At 41.0% G+C, this 19,851-nt stretch overlaps 1 protein-coding gene and 1 pseudogene across 2 annotated transcripts; one reads left to right on the forward strand and one right to left on the reverse strand.

Annotated features, from left to right (window-relative positions):
* The first annotated feature begins 166 nt into the window (after positions 1-166).
* On the forward strand, positions 167-6,181 carry LOC116252877 (uncharacterized; annotated as a pseudogene).
* Positions 6,149-16,515, reverse strand: LOC116252875 (beta-amylase 2, chloroplastic-like). Of its 2 annotated transcripts, XR_007573296.1 has the most exons (11): positions 14,798-16,512; positions 13,447-13,719; positions 12,644-12,721; positions 12,354-12,557; positions 11,414-11,608; positions 10,596-10,760; positions 9,526-9,786; positions 9,077-9,295; positions 7,739-7,958; positions 6,833-6,932; positions 6,149-6,380 (listed from the first exon to the last, which is right to left on the reverse strand). XR_007573296.1 is itself a non-coding variant. In XM_050077656.1 (10 exons), exons 1-10 carry the CDS (start codon positions 15,329-15,331, stop codon positions 6,967-6,969), a joined length of 2,184 nt encoding a protein of 727 aa, XP_049933613.1. In that variant the 5' UTR covers positions 15,332-16,515; the 3' UTR covers positions 6,864-6,966. The 2 variants fall into 2 exon arrangements, 1 of the variants encoding a protein (XP_049933613.1); XM_050077656.1 differs by lacking the exon at positions 6,149-6,380 and having other exon boundaries at positions 6,864-7,001; positions 14,798-16,515.
* Positions 16,516-19,851: the final 3,336 nt, after the last annotated feature.

Consider the following 19,851-nt stretch of genomic DNA (forward strand, 5'->3'; position numbering starts at 1 on the left):
TGGAGTGGGCAACTGCACATTGCCCATATAGTGGCGTCGCCATTCGACGACGTTGTCGCCCTGTCTCTTCGCCGTCGGACGGCAATGATCGTTTATTTGAGGGCTGATGCTTTTCTTTAACATTTTGGCCTTTTTATAGGTAAATTTGTCATTTCAGACGTTTTATATTATTTTTTATGAATGAGTTGTGTGGCAGACTGGCAGTACGAGAATTAAGGGCTTCTTTGGTTTAAAAGTTCGGCAGTTCTTTACTTCTTTGTTGTTGGCCTAAAAGTTTGGGCGGCGTTTTGTAATTTTTTCCAAAGGTTAAAGGGAATAGTTTCACCAAGGCAGGGAAGATGAAAGGATGGAGTGCTGCCCCTCCAAGAAAAGGCCAAAAATCTACGACAGGCGCCTTCTCGAATCTAGCAGGAGTGCACCGTCAGCAGCAGCCCCCTCAGCCCTCAGGCCTGGTGGGGGCCGTGCTTCCGCTTCCTCACTTACCAATCTACCCGTCTGTGCTCGGCTACTCGCCATTGACTAGCAGCTCTCTCTGTCTCTCTCTCTCTCCATCCACCGGTTTGCTAAATTTGCTTTGGGGAAAGGGGAGGTAGTTTGACCCAGCGGCTTGGTTCTGAGTGAATGGTGACCAAGCTTTGATTCAAAGGGAAGTGCTGTGAGTGAAAGAGAAAATAAGATCTTCGTTGGGGTGATGGGCTTTGAATTTTAGGTATCAATCCCTGTGTTCAATTTGTTGTTGGTGTCGAAGAATTCGTCTCCTTGAGTCCGATTACATCTTCTTTGTTCCTTGTTGATTCAGTTTTTATTGAGCCTTCTTTGTTCAAGAGAAACCCGTTCTGTTTTTGCCTTTGCTCTTCCTAATTTTCAAGCAACGGGCAACCTTTTCCATTCAGAAAGAAGACACATAGAGGGATAGATGGATAGATAGACAGAGTGTGAGAGAGAGGGGGTGAAGTTGTTGTAGAGAAAAAGAGAAAAACCGCAACATTTGGTTGTCGTCAATCTTAAAGCAGTACTCTCCTTTTCTTTGCCGGCGAGGCGTCACGGTTCTGTTGCTTTCTGCTCAATCGTGAAACGTATTTGTTGTAACAATAAATTATAGTAATTTCCATTGCAATAATATCTCCTGGTTGCAGAAAAGTCCCACAACATTAATTTTTTTGGGTGCTTCTGTTTCGGTATTATATATAGAGTTGCTGCTGTCTTCTTAGAGGAGAAGGACAGCGTTTTTCATCTAGGATGAACCTGTTCTCTGTATACATTTGATCCACTTTCCGTCTAAACCATTATCAGTTCCCCGTGAAGGTGTTATGTACTCTATATTTTCTTGTATATTCGAGAATTGGTATCTCTGATCTTAATACCTGCTCCTTCACGATGCTCAATGTCTCTAGCTTGTGGAATTCCTCTCATTGAATGCATATACTGTGTTGCCTGTGCTCGTTGGGCGTGGAAACGTTGCCTCCACACTGCTGGTCATGACAGTGAGCACTGGGGACTGGCCACTCCCGATGAATTTGAACCTGTTCCTCACCTTTGCCGCCTTATTTTAGCTGTCTATGAAGAAGATCTGAACAACCCGCAATGGCCTCCAGATGGAGGATATCGAATCGATCCTGACTTCATAATCGTTCGAAAGAAATATGAGCATACCTTAGGCCGAGCTCCTCCTTACATAATTTACCTTGATCACAGCAATTCCGATATCGTTCTTGCGATCCGTGGTCTTAATTTGGCAAGGGAAAGCGATTATGCAGTTCTATTGGATAATAGGCTTGGACAGAGGAAATTCGATGGTGGATATGTCCATAATGGTTTGCTGAAGGCAGCTGGTTGGGTCTTGGATGCAGAGTGTGATACTCTCAGAGATCTGCTCGAGAAGAATCCTGGGTACACATTGACGGTTTCCGGGCATTCACTTGGAGCGGGAGTGGCAGCAATGTTGGCAATGCTAGTGGTGCAAAACCGAGATAGATTGGGGAATATTGAGAGGAAAAGGATCAGATGTTTTGCAATTGCTCCTGCAAGGTGTATGTCTTTGAATTTGGCTGTGAGATATGCTGACGTTATCAACTCTGTTGTGTTGCAGGCATGCTTCTTTTCCTTCCTTTTCCTTAAGATGTTCTTATTAGCTAGAAAAACAGAAAATGGTCTTCCTAGCTCCCAGAAACTTACATGAGCATGCATTTTGATTAGCTGGTGGAAATTTATTTTGTTAATAACTTCAGTTCTGCTCTTAGTCATGGACTAGCTATGCTTTGAAACTACAAAATTTCTATTCATCCTTGAATGCCAAAACACTTTTGTGATCCTGGAAATAAACTGTGGTTCCTGTCTTCCTGTTTAATGCACATGAAAGAGAAAGCCGGAAAGATTAATCTTTCTTAATGTGCTTTGTCTAACTGGGTTCAGTGGATTAGGAGAATTAAGAAGGCTAATTACTGCAAATGCAATATAGACGTGACAAGTGCTTCATAGAAAGCGACCTTATATCTGCGTGTTGTATATGCAGCAGTAGTTTGTAACTTTGTATCACTAAGCTACGTTACTCAAAATAGAGGAGTGACGAAAAAAATCTTGTTAGCTAGTGCATAGGTGTATTCATTAATCAGAAATGCTAGTAATGCTGCAGTTCTCCCCAATTCATGTTGGTTGAGAACTTTATGAGCATGTAGTTCTTTCCTTTTTTTCCCTCCAGTGGTTAAAAAATTAAGAATTTGGATAAAGCCTGTCATGCGGAGCTGCCACATGTTAATCGATATGAATCTGCATATAGTCTTACAATGGGAAAAGGCCAACAAGACAACTATGAGGAGTACCTTAGAAGGCGTATAGAACTACAAAAATGGCGTTCAATGAGGTTTTTTTTTTCTCTCTCTCTATTATGTATACATTCATGTACGCATTACATGGTTTAAGCACTAAAAATTGGATAACATCAGACCATCATCTACTACTTTGCAATTCCCTTTTTGACTTGCTGCTAATTTTCTGCGACATCATTTACTGATGGAATTTTGATTGTGCAGGATGATTTTTTACCACGCACAGCTACACCTTTAGAAGACATATTCAAGTCACTTTTCTGGTATAAAAATTGCATTTTTTTTTCCTCATGCTTTCTCCTGCCATTACCAATCTTTTGTTTGAGAGCACATTTTTTGAGGAGATCTGTGGGATGATGACAAAAAATTTTGGAATTTGCACTTGTTCAGGAGTACTTGTTAACTCTTTCAAGGCCTCCAACAGTACTAGCTGCCAATTCTCCTTTGGTCTTTATTTTGATAACAGTAAGAAATGTAGCATAGGGTGGAGATGGAATATTCGAAATTGAGTGCTAAAAGAAGGGCAATGAGTTTTGTTCATGTGCAAAAACTGCAGTCAGACTCCAAGGGAGTTCGAAAATGTAATCATGAAATAACTGATTTCTTTGTGAAAAAGTTCAGAGGGAAGGAAATAAAGAATCTGTTTATTGCCCTTCTACCAAACAGACGGCAATCCTCTAAAAGTTGTCATACGTTTTCCATTCAACTGCCCCTATCTCATAAATCCTTAAGGTTACTTTTAGAAACTGGATGTTCTTCCTATTCTTTTCATTTTTAAATTCGATTCATCCTCAGTATTGTTGTGTATGTGTATGTCTCTCTCTCTCTCTATATATATGTGTGTGTGTGTGTATCATATTAGTTTAAATTATTTATTCATTTTGATAGCGCAAGGAACATATTATGTATTAAGGAAAACAGGCTATGGTGACCAACATAATAACCTTGATTTACTGATACACTTGTGTGCTCCTCTGCATGTGCCCAAAGCATTGCAATACATGCTTCTGTGTACGGAATAGTGTCCTAGAGGTGTACATTTGTGTGCATGTGATTGCAATTTGCACATGCTCTTTCTGAGGTAGAATGTCTCTGTGAATGCAAATGATTCACATGAAAGGAAATTTTCTGTGACAGTTTGCCGTGCTTATTATGCTTGCGATGCATGAGAGATACATGTGTACCAGAAGAGAGAATGCTCAAAGACCCTAGGCGGTTATATGCTCCAGGTCGGCTGTATCACATTATTGAGAGAAAGCCATTCAAGTAAGGCGTTCCATTTCCTTTTTGTTTCCTTTCAGAATAAACTGGTCATTGCAACTACATTGCTCCTTAGTTGAATTTATGTTTCTTAATTGGTTAATTTACTTGCAGATGCGGAAGGTTCCCCCTGTTGTAAGGACGGCTGTACCAGTGGATGGCAGGTTTGAGCATATAGTCCTCTCATGTAATGCCACTTCAGACCATGCAATTATCTGGATAGAACGGGAAGCGCAGAGGGCGTTAAACGTAAGACAATCAGAGTGTTATATCTATAAATTTGGTGCTTTTGAATCCTAATAAGCCACTGCAAAGGCATGATTTGTTCAGTACTATGCCATTGTTAACATACTGAAAGATCAAATGTTTAGAGGAACTTAAGTGTTTATAGAAACTTAGCTATCCAATGCTGTGGTTCAGGTCATCTAAACAAGGTTGCCAAAAGCTCATTACTCTTCAGAAAGAGCTTGATAATGTTTATGTTATCCACATTACCATTTGGTGCTGCATTATTGAAACTTGGATCAAGCTCCTAGAAAGCATCCTAAATTTAACATTGAGATTTCACAAGTGAGGATGGCTTTGTGCTTGACCAGTCTTGCACCTAACGAAATGTGTAGCTTTGTTATGTTACTGACAAGAGAAGATCTATGTTCCTTACAACAGACACACAAATACACATAGGTATGTGGTTAACTAGACTTAGGCTTGCTTTTCAAAAAGATGTTTTAGTTATTCCTTAGGATAAAAACTCTCAGGTGCTCCTCCCCTAAGAATTCCATTGCTTCAGTCTTGTGACAAGAAATGCACACTGGGTGCTGGTTTGAATTCTAGGCCTCCTTCAAGTATGCACTTTCTTGCTAACCCTCCTAGCCAAATCTGCGGAGCCCTTGTGGAGCACATCAAAGTTCTTAGCCACAGAGAGAGAGAGAGAGAGAGGAACGATCTTGTATCCTCTGGACAATATAAGTGGTGGACTTCGGATGTTGGACTCACTTTTTTTCTAGTTCTACTCATATGTTACCTTTTCAAGTTTTATGGTGAAAGTTGGGACTTCCAGGTATCCCCTTATCCCTCATTGTCCAAGTTTCTGAATAGTGAGGAAACGGTATGCATCACCGAAACTGTATGTCATGATAATTATGGAAAACAAGGAGAACAAAAACATAGTTAATCATATAATGCTCATGAATTCTCCTTTCTTATATGCGATTGATTGTGCATCTCGAACATGCTTCTGGTTCCTTGTTGCCTTCTATGGTGTTAATTTTTAGCAAGTTAATCAAATTCTGTTTGTACACAAAAACTACATAGTAGAACGTTCATAGTCAAGTGGATGCTTGCCTTATGTTGGTATCTTGTCTGTACTCTATATAGATGGTAAGATAGGAACGAGCAGAACACAACTACATTAGCAGATAAAAAGTCCTATTCTATATATTTCCTTCCAAACAAATTTCCAATGTATCTTCACAAGCTTTGCATGAAGTGCCATAATTGTTGTTTGTGCTATAGCAGTCATTGATCTACATGTGAACGGGAATGTTTTTTAGAAGGGGACTATTTTTTCCGTTTCGTTTTGCCGAGTCATTAAACAATGCTGAATAGCTTTTCCTTCCACCATAGAATTCGCTCTTGCGCTCACCCACCTACTACTACGTCTTCGTTTCATGGGCAGTTGATGCTAGAGAAGGATAGGATCATGGAGATACCACAGAAGCAGCGGATGGAACGCCAAGTAACACTAGAGAGAGAACACAGTGAGGAGTACAGAGCTGCACTTCGGAGAGCAGTAACCTTAGCAGTTCCCCATGCTTATGCTCCATCTCCGTATGGCACCTTCGATGGATCCAACAGTCAGAATTTTGCCACAGGAGAGGATTCTTCAAGTAGGAAAAGCAAACATAAGGAGAGCTGGGATGAGCTCATTGAACGCCTGTTTGAAAAGGATGAGTCGGGTCACATGGTTCTGAGGAAAGCATGAATGCCAATTAGTTTTGTGAAATTTTTTATTTTTGATATTCATTGTACTGTTGCAGTTTCCAAGTTTGTGCCATCAGAAGAGAATAAGTAAAATTTTTCTATTGAAATTGCAATTTTTTCTTTACAAAATGGCTGAAATAAAGTTTCTCAAATACAGTATCTTTCTTACACTTACAAGTACACAGCCTCGTAAGAGGGAACGGCGGTGAACAGGCAAAATGTGGAAAGAAAAGCAAGAAAAAAAAAATCCCCAAGACGCGGTTTATGTGAGTATTTCCCATCTCCTTCCAGTTGGTTGCAAACGCCGGCTTACTGCAAAATCAGAAAGGAATTACATCACGGATCAGTTCTCTCTCTTTGCTTGCGAGGAAAAGGAAAACTTGGTACAGGTGTCGGTTGGTTGCTTTAAAAAGGAACGGCGTGACTTCCTTTCCAATGCTAAGGGCGTGTTTGAAAGGTTGAGAGGCGCGCATATTGCACAGCCCCATTACAGCTTGCTCTCCCTCTTCTTCGTTGCACCGCTGCGGGTGCGACGGAAATTCTGGAGGGACCAGCCCCATTACACCTTCCACTGTGTTCGAATGGAGAGTGTGGATGCGGCGGACGGGCAGCCCACGGTTTTCTCCATACCAACAATACTTCATATATAAGTGGAAGATTATCGAAGCCTTGACGCCTTTCCCTTCCACGTTATTATCTTAATCTACGCATAAAGATGCAGAGGAAAGACATGGAAATGAAAGAATTCAGTAATTGACACGTACCAACAATACTTTCTGTAGTATCAGCGATCGGGATCACTGTAAGCATTCAAGCAACTGCCACCCAGCTAGACCCTGAGCTCTCCTCAGTTTGTTGCTAAGCCTTTTTTGCAAGAGACGGACAAACTTTTGTTACTTTAAAAGCAAAAACCCGTGATAGGCAATAAAGCACCTACAAAAAATGAAGCACAATAGGCAGGAAAGCACACTGTCTGTAAATATGCATACAAGCTCGCCCTCCCAACACCTCCAATTACACTATAAAGTTGCAAAAACGTCCTTTTGTTTCTTAATGCAATATGCCTAAGAAATGCTTGTTGATCAGGTGAGCAATAGGTATTGAGATGAAAGCAAACACTAATGCAGTAAGGGTTACAAAAACCAAAAGCAAGCTAGGCACTGGTCTGAGAAAGGTAGAGAAATTCAGTATCTGTATATGTAGGTACAAAGCTTTATGCATGAAAAAATCACAACATGGATATACTTGAGCATCCTTGGAAAGGGAAAAAAAAAAATCTCTTTCTTCTATCGGCACAAGGCATGCTCCTGTAAGTGATTTCAGTTATAGTTCCGCTTCATGCATGCCCATATGCACACACAAGCACACGGAGAGAGATAAAGAGAGCATAACGTGAAGGGTAAAAAAAAATCTAGCTGGATCATCTCTACAACTTTCACCAGCACACCTAGAGAGAAAGAGAGAGCATAACGAAGAGGGTTTAACCAAAAAAAAAAAAAAATCTAGCTGGATCATCTCTTACTCTAGACTTGCACCGAGCAAAAAGGGCGGTTTTACAGGAGGATGTCGGACAGAATTATGCGATTGCACTGGAAAATAGCACATCACAACAAAAACCCATGTTCCTGCATACTGCATAAGGTGAGATGCAAATCACAGATTGTATTTACCATGCATTCTCTTCACAAAGCGCTCAAATTCCAAGAAATTGTGTCTCTCCATCAAAGCTGGCCCGAGTCTGAGGTAGGTAAATGCGGATAAATGCCTTCTATCAGGATTATTTAGAGGCTTTGCATTCTCCAAAATCTTATTATAACCATCTCTATCATAACACGGCAGAGCATTTTCACTAGCGACCTGGATGTTGACATCCCATGCAGCATTCAGCACCTGAAACATTCAAACTAATTAATATCGGTTGTTTTCAAAAAGAAGGATCAATAAAATGCACTTAGGTCACTTGCAAAGCCATAACAGATCTCTTTCTCTCTCTCTCTCTCTCTCTCACACACACACACACACACAAATGAGTAAGACCAATCATAAAAAGGTACTCGAATTTCAAAGACCATTCCCAACGCTCCCTAGGTTTCACCAATTCTAGAGTGGAGTGGTTGCGGGGAAAAAAATGAAGGGGATGAGAGCACAAGTATATATATATATATATATATATATATATATATATATATGTGTGTGTGTGTGTGTGTGTGTGTATGTATATATGTGTGTGCGTGCACACACACACACACACACACACACACACATACATACATATATATATATATGTCTTAAAAGAGAGATTGCAGTGCAGTGCCAATATAAATGAAACCTTCAAAGAGTTGAAACTACAATTTACGTCATGTTTAACATGAACCTACTGCCATCTTCAGCAACAATGAACCTTTCAATATTTGGCAAACGAAAAGTTGCATCTAAACGTTGTACTGGAAGGTGATTCAACATACGTCATGTTTAACATCTTCAGAAATAATGAAATTCTCAATTTTGGACACACAAACGCATCTAAGCATTGTACTGAAGGGTGATTAAACGGTAAATGCTTCAAACACACCATTTGGTATAAACTGCATGCAAAAGTTGGACAAAAACTCGAATGGAAAGTGATTAAACTGCAAACACAGTAAGTGCAGGTTTGCTAGAAAAAGAAACACCTATTTGGGTTAGTTCACTTTGTAATAATCCCAAATCTCATGCAAACTCATTCAAGATTCCAGTTGTGCTGGCCACCACCCAAGATGAATTTAAATACAATTTCAAAATTTTTACTCCAGATTTTATTGAATGCAATTAGAATATAGCCTGCTCACAAAGTAATATTCTAAAACAACAGGAAAATCCTTCAATTGTCAGAGATGATAGTTCTCCATCGGTTTCTCATTTTGACATACAACTGTGCTCTAGTGATAGGTGAAATTCCCATGGGACAAAAAATTTACAAATTTGGTAGTTACAACTAGGGACAATATTAGGAAGATGAATCTACTCACTTGCCAGACCAATCCTTCAGGGTCTGCCAATGCCTCTGGAAAGTCCTCGTGGTGGTCCAATGTGCGCAATTCTACACATGTAAAATTAAGTGTAGCATTATGGTTCTTCAGCATCTGTGCTATTGGGGCATAGCCGTCGCGATTGCAAGGGTTATAGAAACCAGCGGTCAACTCAGCAGCATGGCTTGCAGTTTTATACCACCAATGAATACCAGATAGCTGTTCATTGAACATACTGTCAGCTACCCTCTCATAGACAGGATAAATGGCAAGAAGGACATCAAACAGAGTTGATAGATAGCCAGAGCTAGTGCTAGAAGAAGGAACAAATATTCTCTTCCCTGAAGAATATCTCCAATAAATAACCAACACATTTATTTTGCTAGAAAGCTATACTTATAATCAATATTCTAATGAGAATCATGAGAAGGTAACAAAAGTTCACATACCTTTACTGCAATGCAGGTGCCTTCAAAAGCCAGCCTTGCAAGAGAGAGCACACGGTCCGCATGATCTATCAAAACTTGACAATACCAAGCAAGGAAGAATCTTCCATAATAGCTGTCATAATCACCTCCATCACAGAAGAATCCAGTTTCATGTGGCTGTGAATTATATGTTCCTGCATTATCTGGTCCTCTTGCCCAGAAAGAGTGACCCCTCTTCTCGGCAGCCTTCCTCAAACTTTTCAACAAGTATTGATCATAGCACTGCACAAAAGGCCAATTGGCAAGCACCCCAAACAAATTACATATATACATGCATGCAGATTCATGGTGGAATAAAAATCAGTCTACTAAGAGAAAAAGAATAAAATATGGACAGTCAGGGAGACTATCCTGGCATGTTCAGAGAATTTTCAGGAATAAGTCATATCTGATTCTTATTTTCAGCTATCCACTGCCACATCTTACATTAATACAGAAATCAGACCCTGTCCAAGAAGACTGGATACTAACTAGATCTACTGCAATAAAAGCTGGACCCATATACGGATCCACCATTATCTGAGAAGATACCATCTGTTCCCATCTAGATGCAAGCATTTACAGGAGGATGCAGGGAAGTTAAGGTCACATACTATGTTTTCCAACTATGAACTTACATACAAAAATAATTTCATTCTGCTCAAGATAGATTGCTAAAAGAAATTTCAACAGAAAAAGATTAAAACAAGGAGCAGGCAGTGCATTGAAGAGAGGAAAATCAGAATATAACTGAGGAAAAGAAGTTCAAGAATCATAGAGGGATCCTATGTTGCAGTAAATCACAATATTTATCTGGCAAAGGTTTCCTAGCCAGATTGGCAATCTTGCTCTAAGCATTCAAGTGTCATAAAAAAATGAACATTGAACATGAACAATTCATGCAGCATGTAAATGCATATAGAAGACAGTAAAACGACATGAAAAGGCCTCATTTTTGCAACCACAAAACCCTTTGAAGACATACAAAACCAAAGAATGTGCACATGATAATGTATATTGGAGAAGAAACCAACTTATGAACTAGAGATTACCTGGAATTCCCCAATTCCGGGATATCTCCAACCATGCCGTATAGGATAAGATGGATAGCGCAGCTCTCCACAGGGACCTAAACCAATTTCAATCTCGGAAATGATGCCAGCCTCAAAAAACTCATCAAATTCCACACGGAAACTTCTCATGTAGTCAAAGTAAACCTATATATCACCAACCAAAAAACATCAAAAAAGATTCTAGGTGATAATTACATGCAAGAAAACATATATATGTAAGTTCCCATCAATTCAGTTTCATATAGGCCTGGGAAATCTAAACTTGAAACTCACAGCAGGGCATTTCACTAAATGGATGAGTACAAGAGCAAGGCATTGGAACATTTGTAGTACATATAAGTTAAAAAGTATCAGATGAGGCAACTATTCTGAAGCAGAGGAAACTAGCAAAAAATAACTTTTTTGTTTTTTCTTTTCTTTGATAGGTAAACTAGGGTTAGGCAGAAACCCACCAGCTAATGCCAACAGAAACAAGCTGGATACTGAAATTTTTGACCTCCATCCTGAAGGCCTGGAGTCCAATCCTCTAGCCAGATGGAGGAAGGACGTAGAAGCAAATTCAACAAAAAAAGTTAAGTATAAAAATAAAATATCAACAAGACCTTGCCCAAGTCAACAAAAGGAGGTCAAAAATTTGAGTCAACAATGACACAATGACATAGTAAAACTTTCATATACTGCATTGATGCATTAATAGTACTTTAGATAAAAAGTGCAAAGTTGAAAGCCAAAAGAGGATGTTTAAGACAAGCAAAATGCTAGAAATATAAGGAAGGTGCTAAAATATATTTCAGTACCTCGACTGCAGTTCTACCTCTTAAAACCCTTTCTTTGTCAATTCCCCAAGATAGGCACTCAGGATTGCGCCTTCCCTCACGATCCGTGAAAAATATGTCAGGATTTGACCTTCCAATTTCTACTATCCAATGAGGCAAAGGAATGCACACATCATCGCCAACATTACCTCCACATTCATGAAAGGACATCACCACCTAAAGCAATGTTAAATCAAAAAGGAATATTTAAGGATGTGTAACCAATTTAAGTTGACAGATCTTTCAGAAAAAGACAGCAGCAACATGTGAGAGCTTTTAAGTGAGACAATATCAATACAGGAAGTTTACAAGAAAAAAAGCTCTATTGTTCAAAACTAGAAGTGACATTAAAGAAAGAAATTCAAAATCATTTGGCCCATCAATCAGGCACACCCATCAACTAGATTCCATTCATGAGTAGTAGTTCCTTAAATGCTGAAATTACATTGTGAGAAAATGCTGGATTGCTATTTTTTGGACTTGGATCAGTTGGATGCTCATACTAATATAGGTTTTTCAGCTTTGTGAAGATACATTTCCAAGGACATTCAAATGAGCATGTGTTTCGCATACAGAAGACATAGTTCACAAGATCACTCTATCAATGTTATACAAAATATATGTCTCTCTCTCTCTCCCACACTATACATATAGAAAATCATGCTTTTGAATTTTTTCCAATTTTCAAAATGTCATCTTCATATCAGCCTAAGGAAGAATACATTTCTTTATAAAAAAATTTACAAGAGTTAAAATCAGCCTGAGTATTTTAATTACAAAGTGCTCCCCACGTATAGAGAGGTGCTTGGCCTCCTTGAATCTTTGAAAATAAAAGATTTGTTAAAACAAAAAAGGAAGAAATAAAAAGAAAAAACCTACACAATATCCTGACCAGCAGCTGCATACCAGTAAGAGATCAAACCTGCAATTTAAGATTCAGCTCATGTATAATCTGGAATAGCCTTTTATAACCATGCCAATTGTACTTCTGTGGTGAGTGAGCTTCCACAATTCCCCACCAGCAATCAACCATAACACCATCAACATTAGCAGATTTCAATGCTTTCAGATGCTTAACTAGGCCATCAGGATCTACCAGCTCACACTTCAAATTGATGACTCCAAGCTTGTCATTCAGCAAAAATTGTTGAAGACATCAGAAGCCAAGATATGTTAAAGAGATAGTAATACTGCTCAATATATGCAACTTACAGGCAGCATCACATAAACTGGAACACAAGGAGTCCCAGCAAAATCACGCTCCTTAACCCTTGCAGGTAGGTCCACCACCTAGAGAAGATAATTATGAAACAAGAAACTATCATGCTTGACATCAAATACAACAGGTCCCCATTTATGTAAGCTCGTAAAGGCATTGGATATGGGACATGGTCATAAGAGGATTTGGACGCTTCATCATGAATGAAAGACAAACAAAACTTACCAAAATAATTAAATTCAAGCACAGCTTCATATGCAGGTTCAACAATTCTTCGGAACAACCATTCATATTGTTAGCCTTAACTACAGCTGTTTATATAGCTTTTAAGCATCAGTCTACTACCTCAAATCATGAAAGAGAGGTGGCATTACTATTTATATTTTTAATATATGAAGTAGTTAAATTGACATCTATTAGACAAACACATTTTTTATCCAGGTTAATGGTCATAGCTTTGGAACTGACTCTTTTTTGCCACTATTTTTTTTTTTTTGACAATGGTGGTATTGCCCAGAAATGGTAGCATTAACATGCAAATAGAGTTAGAATGTGGGTATAATCCGCTTAAAATCCCTTCCCCAGATTCAACTATTAAGGAATGTGGGACAATAACCAACTATTGTTTGACCGGGTCAAACACACTACACCAACTTATCCGTTTCCTGAAGTCCATGCAAATAGTGTCTTCGCACATGAATTAAATTTTAATACGAGATAGTGAAAGACGGAATTAACAAGGAGCGGTGACAAGAAGTGGAAGCAAAAAGCAATGGCCAAAGGGAAGCCAATTCACCTGCTTATCGTCACCCGGAAAGCAGCTTCCCAGCGAAGAGGAATGATCCCCTCCGTCCCCTATTCCTGCTCCAGGTCGGGTCCTACCACCAGAAGAACCATCGAAGGAAGAGGCTGCAGTTGGCGTGAAGACGCCCTTCAATCGGCACGGCCGGTATTCGACCGAGCTCCTGAAGCCGGACGCTCCTCTGAGAGACGATGCGGGCGGCGACTGCGAGGCTACCATGAGAGGCGTCGTCGGGACCGTCGGAGCAGGAGCCGGGGACCGCGTGTTCTGGAAAGTGAGAGCATGAGATAATCCTAACTGTTCCATTCCCCGACCCCTTAGATGCCAATAAGAACTCAAAGCTAACGGGAGAGAGCTCAGTAGTTGGTTATCCGGAAAAGCAGCGCACTTCTACTAAGTCGAAGAGAGAAGAAAGTGCGTGTCAAGATGGGCAAGGAAGGTACCACTCACAGACAACAACCGATAAAGAGGAATGTTTCGTGAACAGCGAGCAATAGTGACAACTGATAAAAAAGCCCATGAACCAGAAGAACCAAGCGCCTTCCGATGGACCAAGAAAAGCGTATGAAAGAAGTGTAGGGAAAGGAGACGCTATCGGAGCACGATCACGTTTGGATGTTCCGGCGTACACCGACCAAGTTCGCTTGTTGCTGATCCCAAAGACCCAAGCAAAACCTTGACTCGAGTTGAGAAATTTGGCCAGGTTAGAGTCGAAACGGCAAACGAGAGACCACCAGCCCCAGTCATTAGACCAGTCAGGCCAGTCCTCGACCAGAGACGAAGGCAAGCAACGCCGAGAACCAGTCCCGGTAAATCATTGCCACTTGCGGGAATCGACTTGAACGGCAGTTACGGCACCCTAAACCAACTCGACCGGGTTGCCAACAAGCATTTTCTACATAGAGACGAATTCTGAACCGATAGAGCAGGCGACCACCAACAACCACAACACCCACATTAACCAAGGTCAAGTTGACCAAGCCAATAAAACGACAAGAACACAACCGAACCCAAACACAGAAAAAATTTTCCAAGGCCAGAACGAGAGTTCTTCGTTGGACTGACTGCACTAGGTCCACAACAAAACCGAACCCAGGGTAGTCACGAACCGGCAACAAGGTCCAGTCAGCCCCAAGGACCAGGGACCCCCTTGGTGGGGTTCTGCGCCATGACACGAAATCACATAAAGACATTATAATGACGGACACCGTCGCAAAGACGAAGAAAGGAGAACAGTGAGAGAGAGAGAGAGGGAGAGCAGGGGACCAGTCGAGAAGAGAACTATTAAACAGCATGAAAAGGGGGAGGGGAGAGACAGAAACACACGCACACTCACAACACATACATGAGGGGATCTGGTGGGAGGTGGGAGGGTGGTGCCGTCGGGCAGCACCATCCAGCCGGCCTCCCGAGCCAGGGCCGCGATGACGTCGTTGATGTCCGCCCGCACCCGGAGGTTGTAGTTGCCGTGCCGCCGGAGCCCCGACAGAATCCTCGCCGTGATGGCCCGCCGGTGTCTTTCCCTAAGTTTCGTTCGCTCCTTCTCCTCCTTCGGCCTGCTCCTCCTCATCACCATCCCTCCACCACCACCGCCGACCTGAACCGCCCCTCCACCGCCTTGAACCAGCCCAACCCCGACGCCCTGCTGTATCTGCAGCTGCTGGAAATGGTGGTGCTGCTGCCCTGGTGGCCCGCTCACCCCTTCCATCCCCATCATCATCATCCTCTTCTTCCTCTCCACCCCGTCTTCGTCGTCGTCCTCGTCTTCCTCTTCCTTCACCCCCATGTCCATGTCGTCGTCCTCTTCCTCTTCGTCGTCGTCCTCCTCGTCGTCCACCATCCCTGCTACTCCACCTAATTTATCCATTTCTTGCGCCATTCTTCCTTGCCACCAGTCGCCCTCTACCGGATTTTTGTGGAAAACTTCGAGCCCATCAGGTGTCAGGTAACGTGTACGGAAACCCCGATTGGAGCTAGCTTTCAGTTTGATCTTAAAGATTTGAGTTTTGAATCTACTTCGAGTTCTGGTAATCGAAATTATAGTTCAAAAGAAGAAACAAAGGCGAAAAATAGGGTTTTGGTGGTTGCCTGGAAAGGCATTCAGCAAACTAGGGGGTTTCCGAGCTCAAAATCTGCTCCTTCGACCATAAATAAGGTTTCTTTGATCTGCACTAAATTCCCGGAGAGAAATCCGGCAAAGGTTCAAAGACGGCTCACCTCTTCGCAAAGACGCATTCAGGCAGGAGCAGGAAGCTCGACGTTCGGAAATTCAATTCCCCCACAAGCTTCCCCCCTTTCTGATCTTCTTTAATTCCACCCCCGACAGTCAGATTTTTCTCTCCACCGCCAGCGGTCCTCCAGCCGGTAAACGAGATCAGCTCTCCAGCGTTCAGTCAAAACCTCAGAACATCAAGAACAAGAACCAGGTGAGCAGCCGAAAGCCTAACCTGCAAGATAGCCGTCCCTGCAAGGCTGCAATTCTCCCACTCCGCCGTTTCCCAATTCCCGCCGGTCACCTACTTTTCCGGCGAGCACTAACTCCTTGAGGCCGCCATTCTCCCGTCTGATTCTTCCCTGCCTCGGGGAAACCCTCCCTGTCCTCGCGCCCCGGCCGGCCTAAATCCGGCGACTTCGAGAAATCTCCGGCCGGAGCCCGAGGTCCCCCGGCAAGATCCGGCGGCGCCGGGTGGGTCCTCTTGCTTTGTCGTCTCTACCGGACCGCCCGCAAAATGGCGTTTTCCGGCGATACAAGCGAAGTCTCCGGCGGCTCTCTGGACACAGAGGGGAAGGAGTAGGAGAGAGAAAGAGACAGAGAAGAGAGAGAAAGTTCACTTCTTGTGCGAGCCTGCGAATTCTAGGGTTCCCTCGTGTGCGGCCGTGCGAGGACGCCCATTTTAACACGAACGAGATGGCTCGACGGAGGCCTCGCCCATCCGACGGCTCACATGCGGACACGTCTCCTGCCCGAGAAGGGACAGGATCGTCCGTGAGGGGAGGCGCACTTCTGGTATTTCACGTTCATTTTTTTTTTCAAGAAAAAAATGTCGAAACACTTTTCAGATTAGAAAAGAAAACGAGAACAAAATTGGTTTATGGTGGTCCGTATGTCAAATGACGGAAGCATCCCTGAGGCTGCATGGCAGTCTCAAATGCCGCTGTTTTCTTTTTGACTTTTTCCGGAGGGGCTTGATGGTTAATTTGGATGTGAATAATTTGGATTTGAAGAAGTGAACACTAGCGGAGCTCGAGTTCAGTCAGCTAGTCTCGATTAATGAAACCTTCACCTCGAAAATAGCTGTAAAGAAACATCTCAAGCTTGAGCTTGAGCTCGATTTAATTCAGTGTTGAGCTTGAGCTCGACTGGATTAAAGCTTGACAAACTCTTTTAAATATATAAACTATTATTTTGCCATAAATCGAGATAAAACTTGACAAACTTTAAAAGAGCTTTTGTAAAAACTTACATAATTAATTAACATCAATATACCGATTTTTTAATTAAAAAAACAAGTCAGATATTTAAAAATTACTGCACATCATTTTCAAGCCAAGTGGAGCTTTAACAATTCGAATTCAGTGAACTCAAACTTGACTTGATTATTTGAACGAGTCGCCTCATGACCTCAATTGCTCAGCCTCATGACCTCAATTGCTCAAGAAGGCTAAAAGAGTGAGTTGCTAGTGTTCTATGGCGCAGGGCGAGTCGGACTTCTCAAAAACTTTTTTCACTCGGTCTTTTTTTTTTTTTTCCCCCCCATCTCATACCGCTTAAAGACTCTCATCCAATTCTTAGTCTTAGTTTAAAGCTTAAAGGAAGCGTTGAACAAAAGTAACTTGAGGAAAGAACCACTTGAAGGTTTTCTTTATTGATTAAGCTACGATTTGCATATTATATCTAATGGAGATGCTTGTTGGTAAGATTCTTAACTTGATAAAACTTTTTGTAGTTATCTAACAGTAGACAATCTTTATAAAATATTTAAAATATTCAAGATACGCTTTTAAACTGTTCGTATGTTTATGCCCTATGACTTCTTAGAGTAAGTTGTCATATACAGATCTGATAATAGACTACTCCATAAAAACTTCAGATATTTAAGGAAGATGTTTAAACTTTAAAAATGTTTTTTTTTCCCGTAAAAATATGATATTCGACTCATCATCGGATTTTTTGCCATTCATTAAAGGCTATAGACTTTTTAAGCAGTGAAAAAATTTTCTTATACGTCAAAATCACATTATCAGAGACTCAACTTTTACAAAATAAATCACATCCCCTGTGGAAGAGGAAAACCCAGTTTCAACAAAACCTCTCCAGCAGCAAGCAAAGAACCTATAAACTCTTTTTCTGCACGCCTGTCCGGCCATTAATGGAAAGATTCTCCATTTTCTCAACTTTGAGGTAGACAATATGCACCTTGGATGTTGAACTCTGAGAAGAACTTGCTTCTGGTTCCTTTTAAACAAGCACAAGTTATCTGCACTTCCCACAGTACTAAATAGAAAAGCAAGGTGAGAACATGTAATCTCTTCGCCACTACACCCTTGTTTGATAGAACAGGGAGATCCATTTCCAAGTGTCCTGCCTACCAAACAACCTTGAGTTTGGGCTCCAACTTCTTGTGTGCAATATCAGCTCTTTGTGATAAATTATTAGGGGTATTTAGATGACGCACCAAAACCAGGTTTTTGGTGACAATAAATCTGGATTTGAGGAAAACCCAGTTTCAACAAAACCTGGCTTTGTAACTGTAAGTTATTTAAAAACCAGGTGTTAGATGTGTCATTCAAATAAAAAACCAAGGTTTCTAAAACTCATTAAAAACCTTGGTTTTCATAAAATCACATTTTCACAAAACTGGGTTAGAAGAAGGCGTCATCCAAACACCCCCATTATCTTAGTTTGATTAATGTTATTCCTCTTCTTCAATCCTTCCTCTCTTCCTCTTTTCCTTGCTTGACTGCAAAGTTTAGGATTAAAAAAAAAAAAAAATCCCATCTGCATCAACTCATCACTGCATTCTCTCCTTGCACAAGCCACATGAAACTGATTGTCGAAAGTCCACAGGAATATAATCTCAAACATGTTTCCAGAATGTCATTCTTCTGCGATATCATCTTGACTCTTTTCTTTAGCGGACAGTGGTATCTAGAGCTAAGCCTTGTTTAGACCCAAGGCAGGCGGAATAGTAGGACTTGTGGACATATTGATATTCTAGATAGTTCAGGTAGCGAAAGGCAGAAGGCACTCTTTGAAAACAGCCTTTACAGGTAATCAGAAATATGTTGTGGTTTTGACAATGCCTTGATTTTAGGAGCAAGATTGCCATGTAGACGAAGTTGACAATTCAACAGCTCTGATCTTCAATCTACCAATACTATATATGAACAGTATATATATCTTCAGTGTTCTAAAGAAACAAAGGCTTCGATCCTACTGCAAATTCCTCATGACCCAAACCAAAACAAATAAATAAATGGAAACCATAAACTCGATCACATTTTTACTGTATTTGATCTTGGCTTACCCTTTTTCGAAGGCAAATGAATTGGTTGTTTGGCAATAAGAATATCATGAACCTCTTAATCTTTCAAGCAGATTCATGAAATATTCACAAAATGTTCCTATTGCCAGTTGATCCTTAATTAAAACACAGTTAACATATAATCATGTTAACATTCCAAAGTTGACAATTCAACAGCTCTGATCATCAATCTACCAATAACTTGGATAGAAATATATGAACAGTATATATATCTTGGTGTGGCTTCATTGCTTACTAACAAGAGTATGGCCATGGGGCATGCACATAAAACTCTGTGCTTTGCTAAAACCAGGTGAAAATCGATCAAAAAGTATTTCCAAACTGGCAAATCTGGTTTCCACAATACAATCAGTATTTCCATGAATGCAAACTTCCAAAACAGGGCCTGATCTCAGTCCGCCCACTTAGGAAGTTAGGACATGATCTCTTGATATGACTTTTTTTTTTTCTTTCCGATGTCCACTGTCCGACGAATGCAGACGGATGCGTTAACCTGTCAGAATCGGATTTGATTTCTTGTCACTTCGCGTGACATGTTTGTAGTTTATTTCTGCCATCAAATTGACCTTGAAATGACAATCTAGAGGGATGAGAAAAAATTTCAGAAGAAAACAAAGAGGCTCCTTTAGTGTGGGTCACTACCTGTGGTGAAATGATGAAGATATAGTGAAATTAATACCCAACATTTCCTGTCAAACGATTAACTCCAAACACACGCAGAGACAATAACGATAGCAATCAGAGGCTGCTAAGTCGATTCGAGTTGATGAACTTCGTTCCAAATTGATTGATTTCTTTCTCACAGCATTCTTTCGGGCTTAACTTTACCAGGGAAAATAAATGCCTATTATGA

This window comes from Nymphaea colorata, chromosome 4, assembly GCF_008831285.2.
Source record: "Nymphaea colorata isolate Beijing-Zhang1983 chromosome 4, ASM883128v2, whole genome shotgun sequence".
In the NCBI taxonomy this organism is placed as follows: domain Eukaryota; kingdom Viridiplantae; phylum Streptophyta; class Magnoliopsida; order Nymphaeales; family Nymphaeaceae; genus Nymphaea; species Nymphaea colorata.

Excerpts from the sequence above, each read along its gene's own strand:
- LOC116252875 (XM_050077656.1), bottom strand. The coding sequence starts at position 15,331 with ATGGCGCAAGAAATGGATAAATTAGGTGGAGTAGCAGGGATGGTGGAC. Across the intron at positions 13,720-14,797 it reads CTCCCACCAGATCCCCTCAT|AACACGCGGTCCCCGGCTCC; the intron begins GTATGTGTTGTG and ends CTCACTTTCCAG. Across the intron at positions 9,787-10,595 it reads CCGGAATTGGGGAATTCCAG|TGCTATGATCAATACTTGTT; the intron begins GTAATCTCTAGT and ends CCTTTTGTGCAG.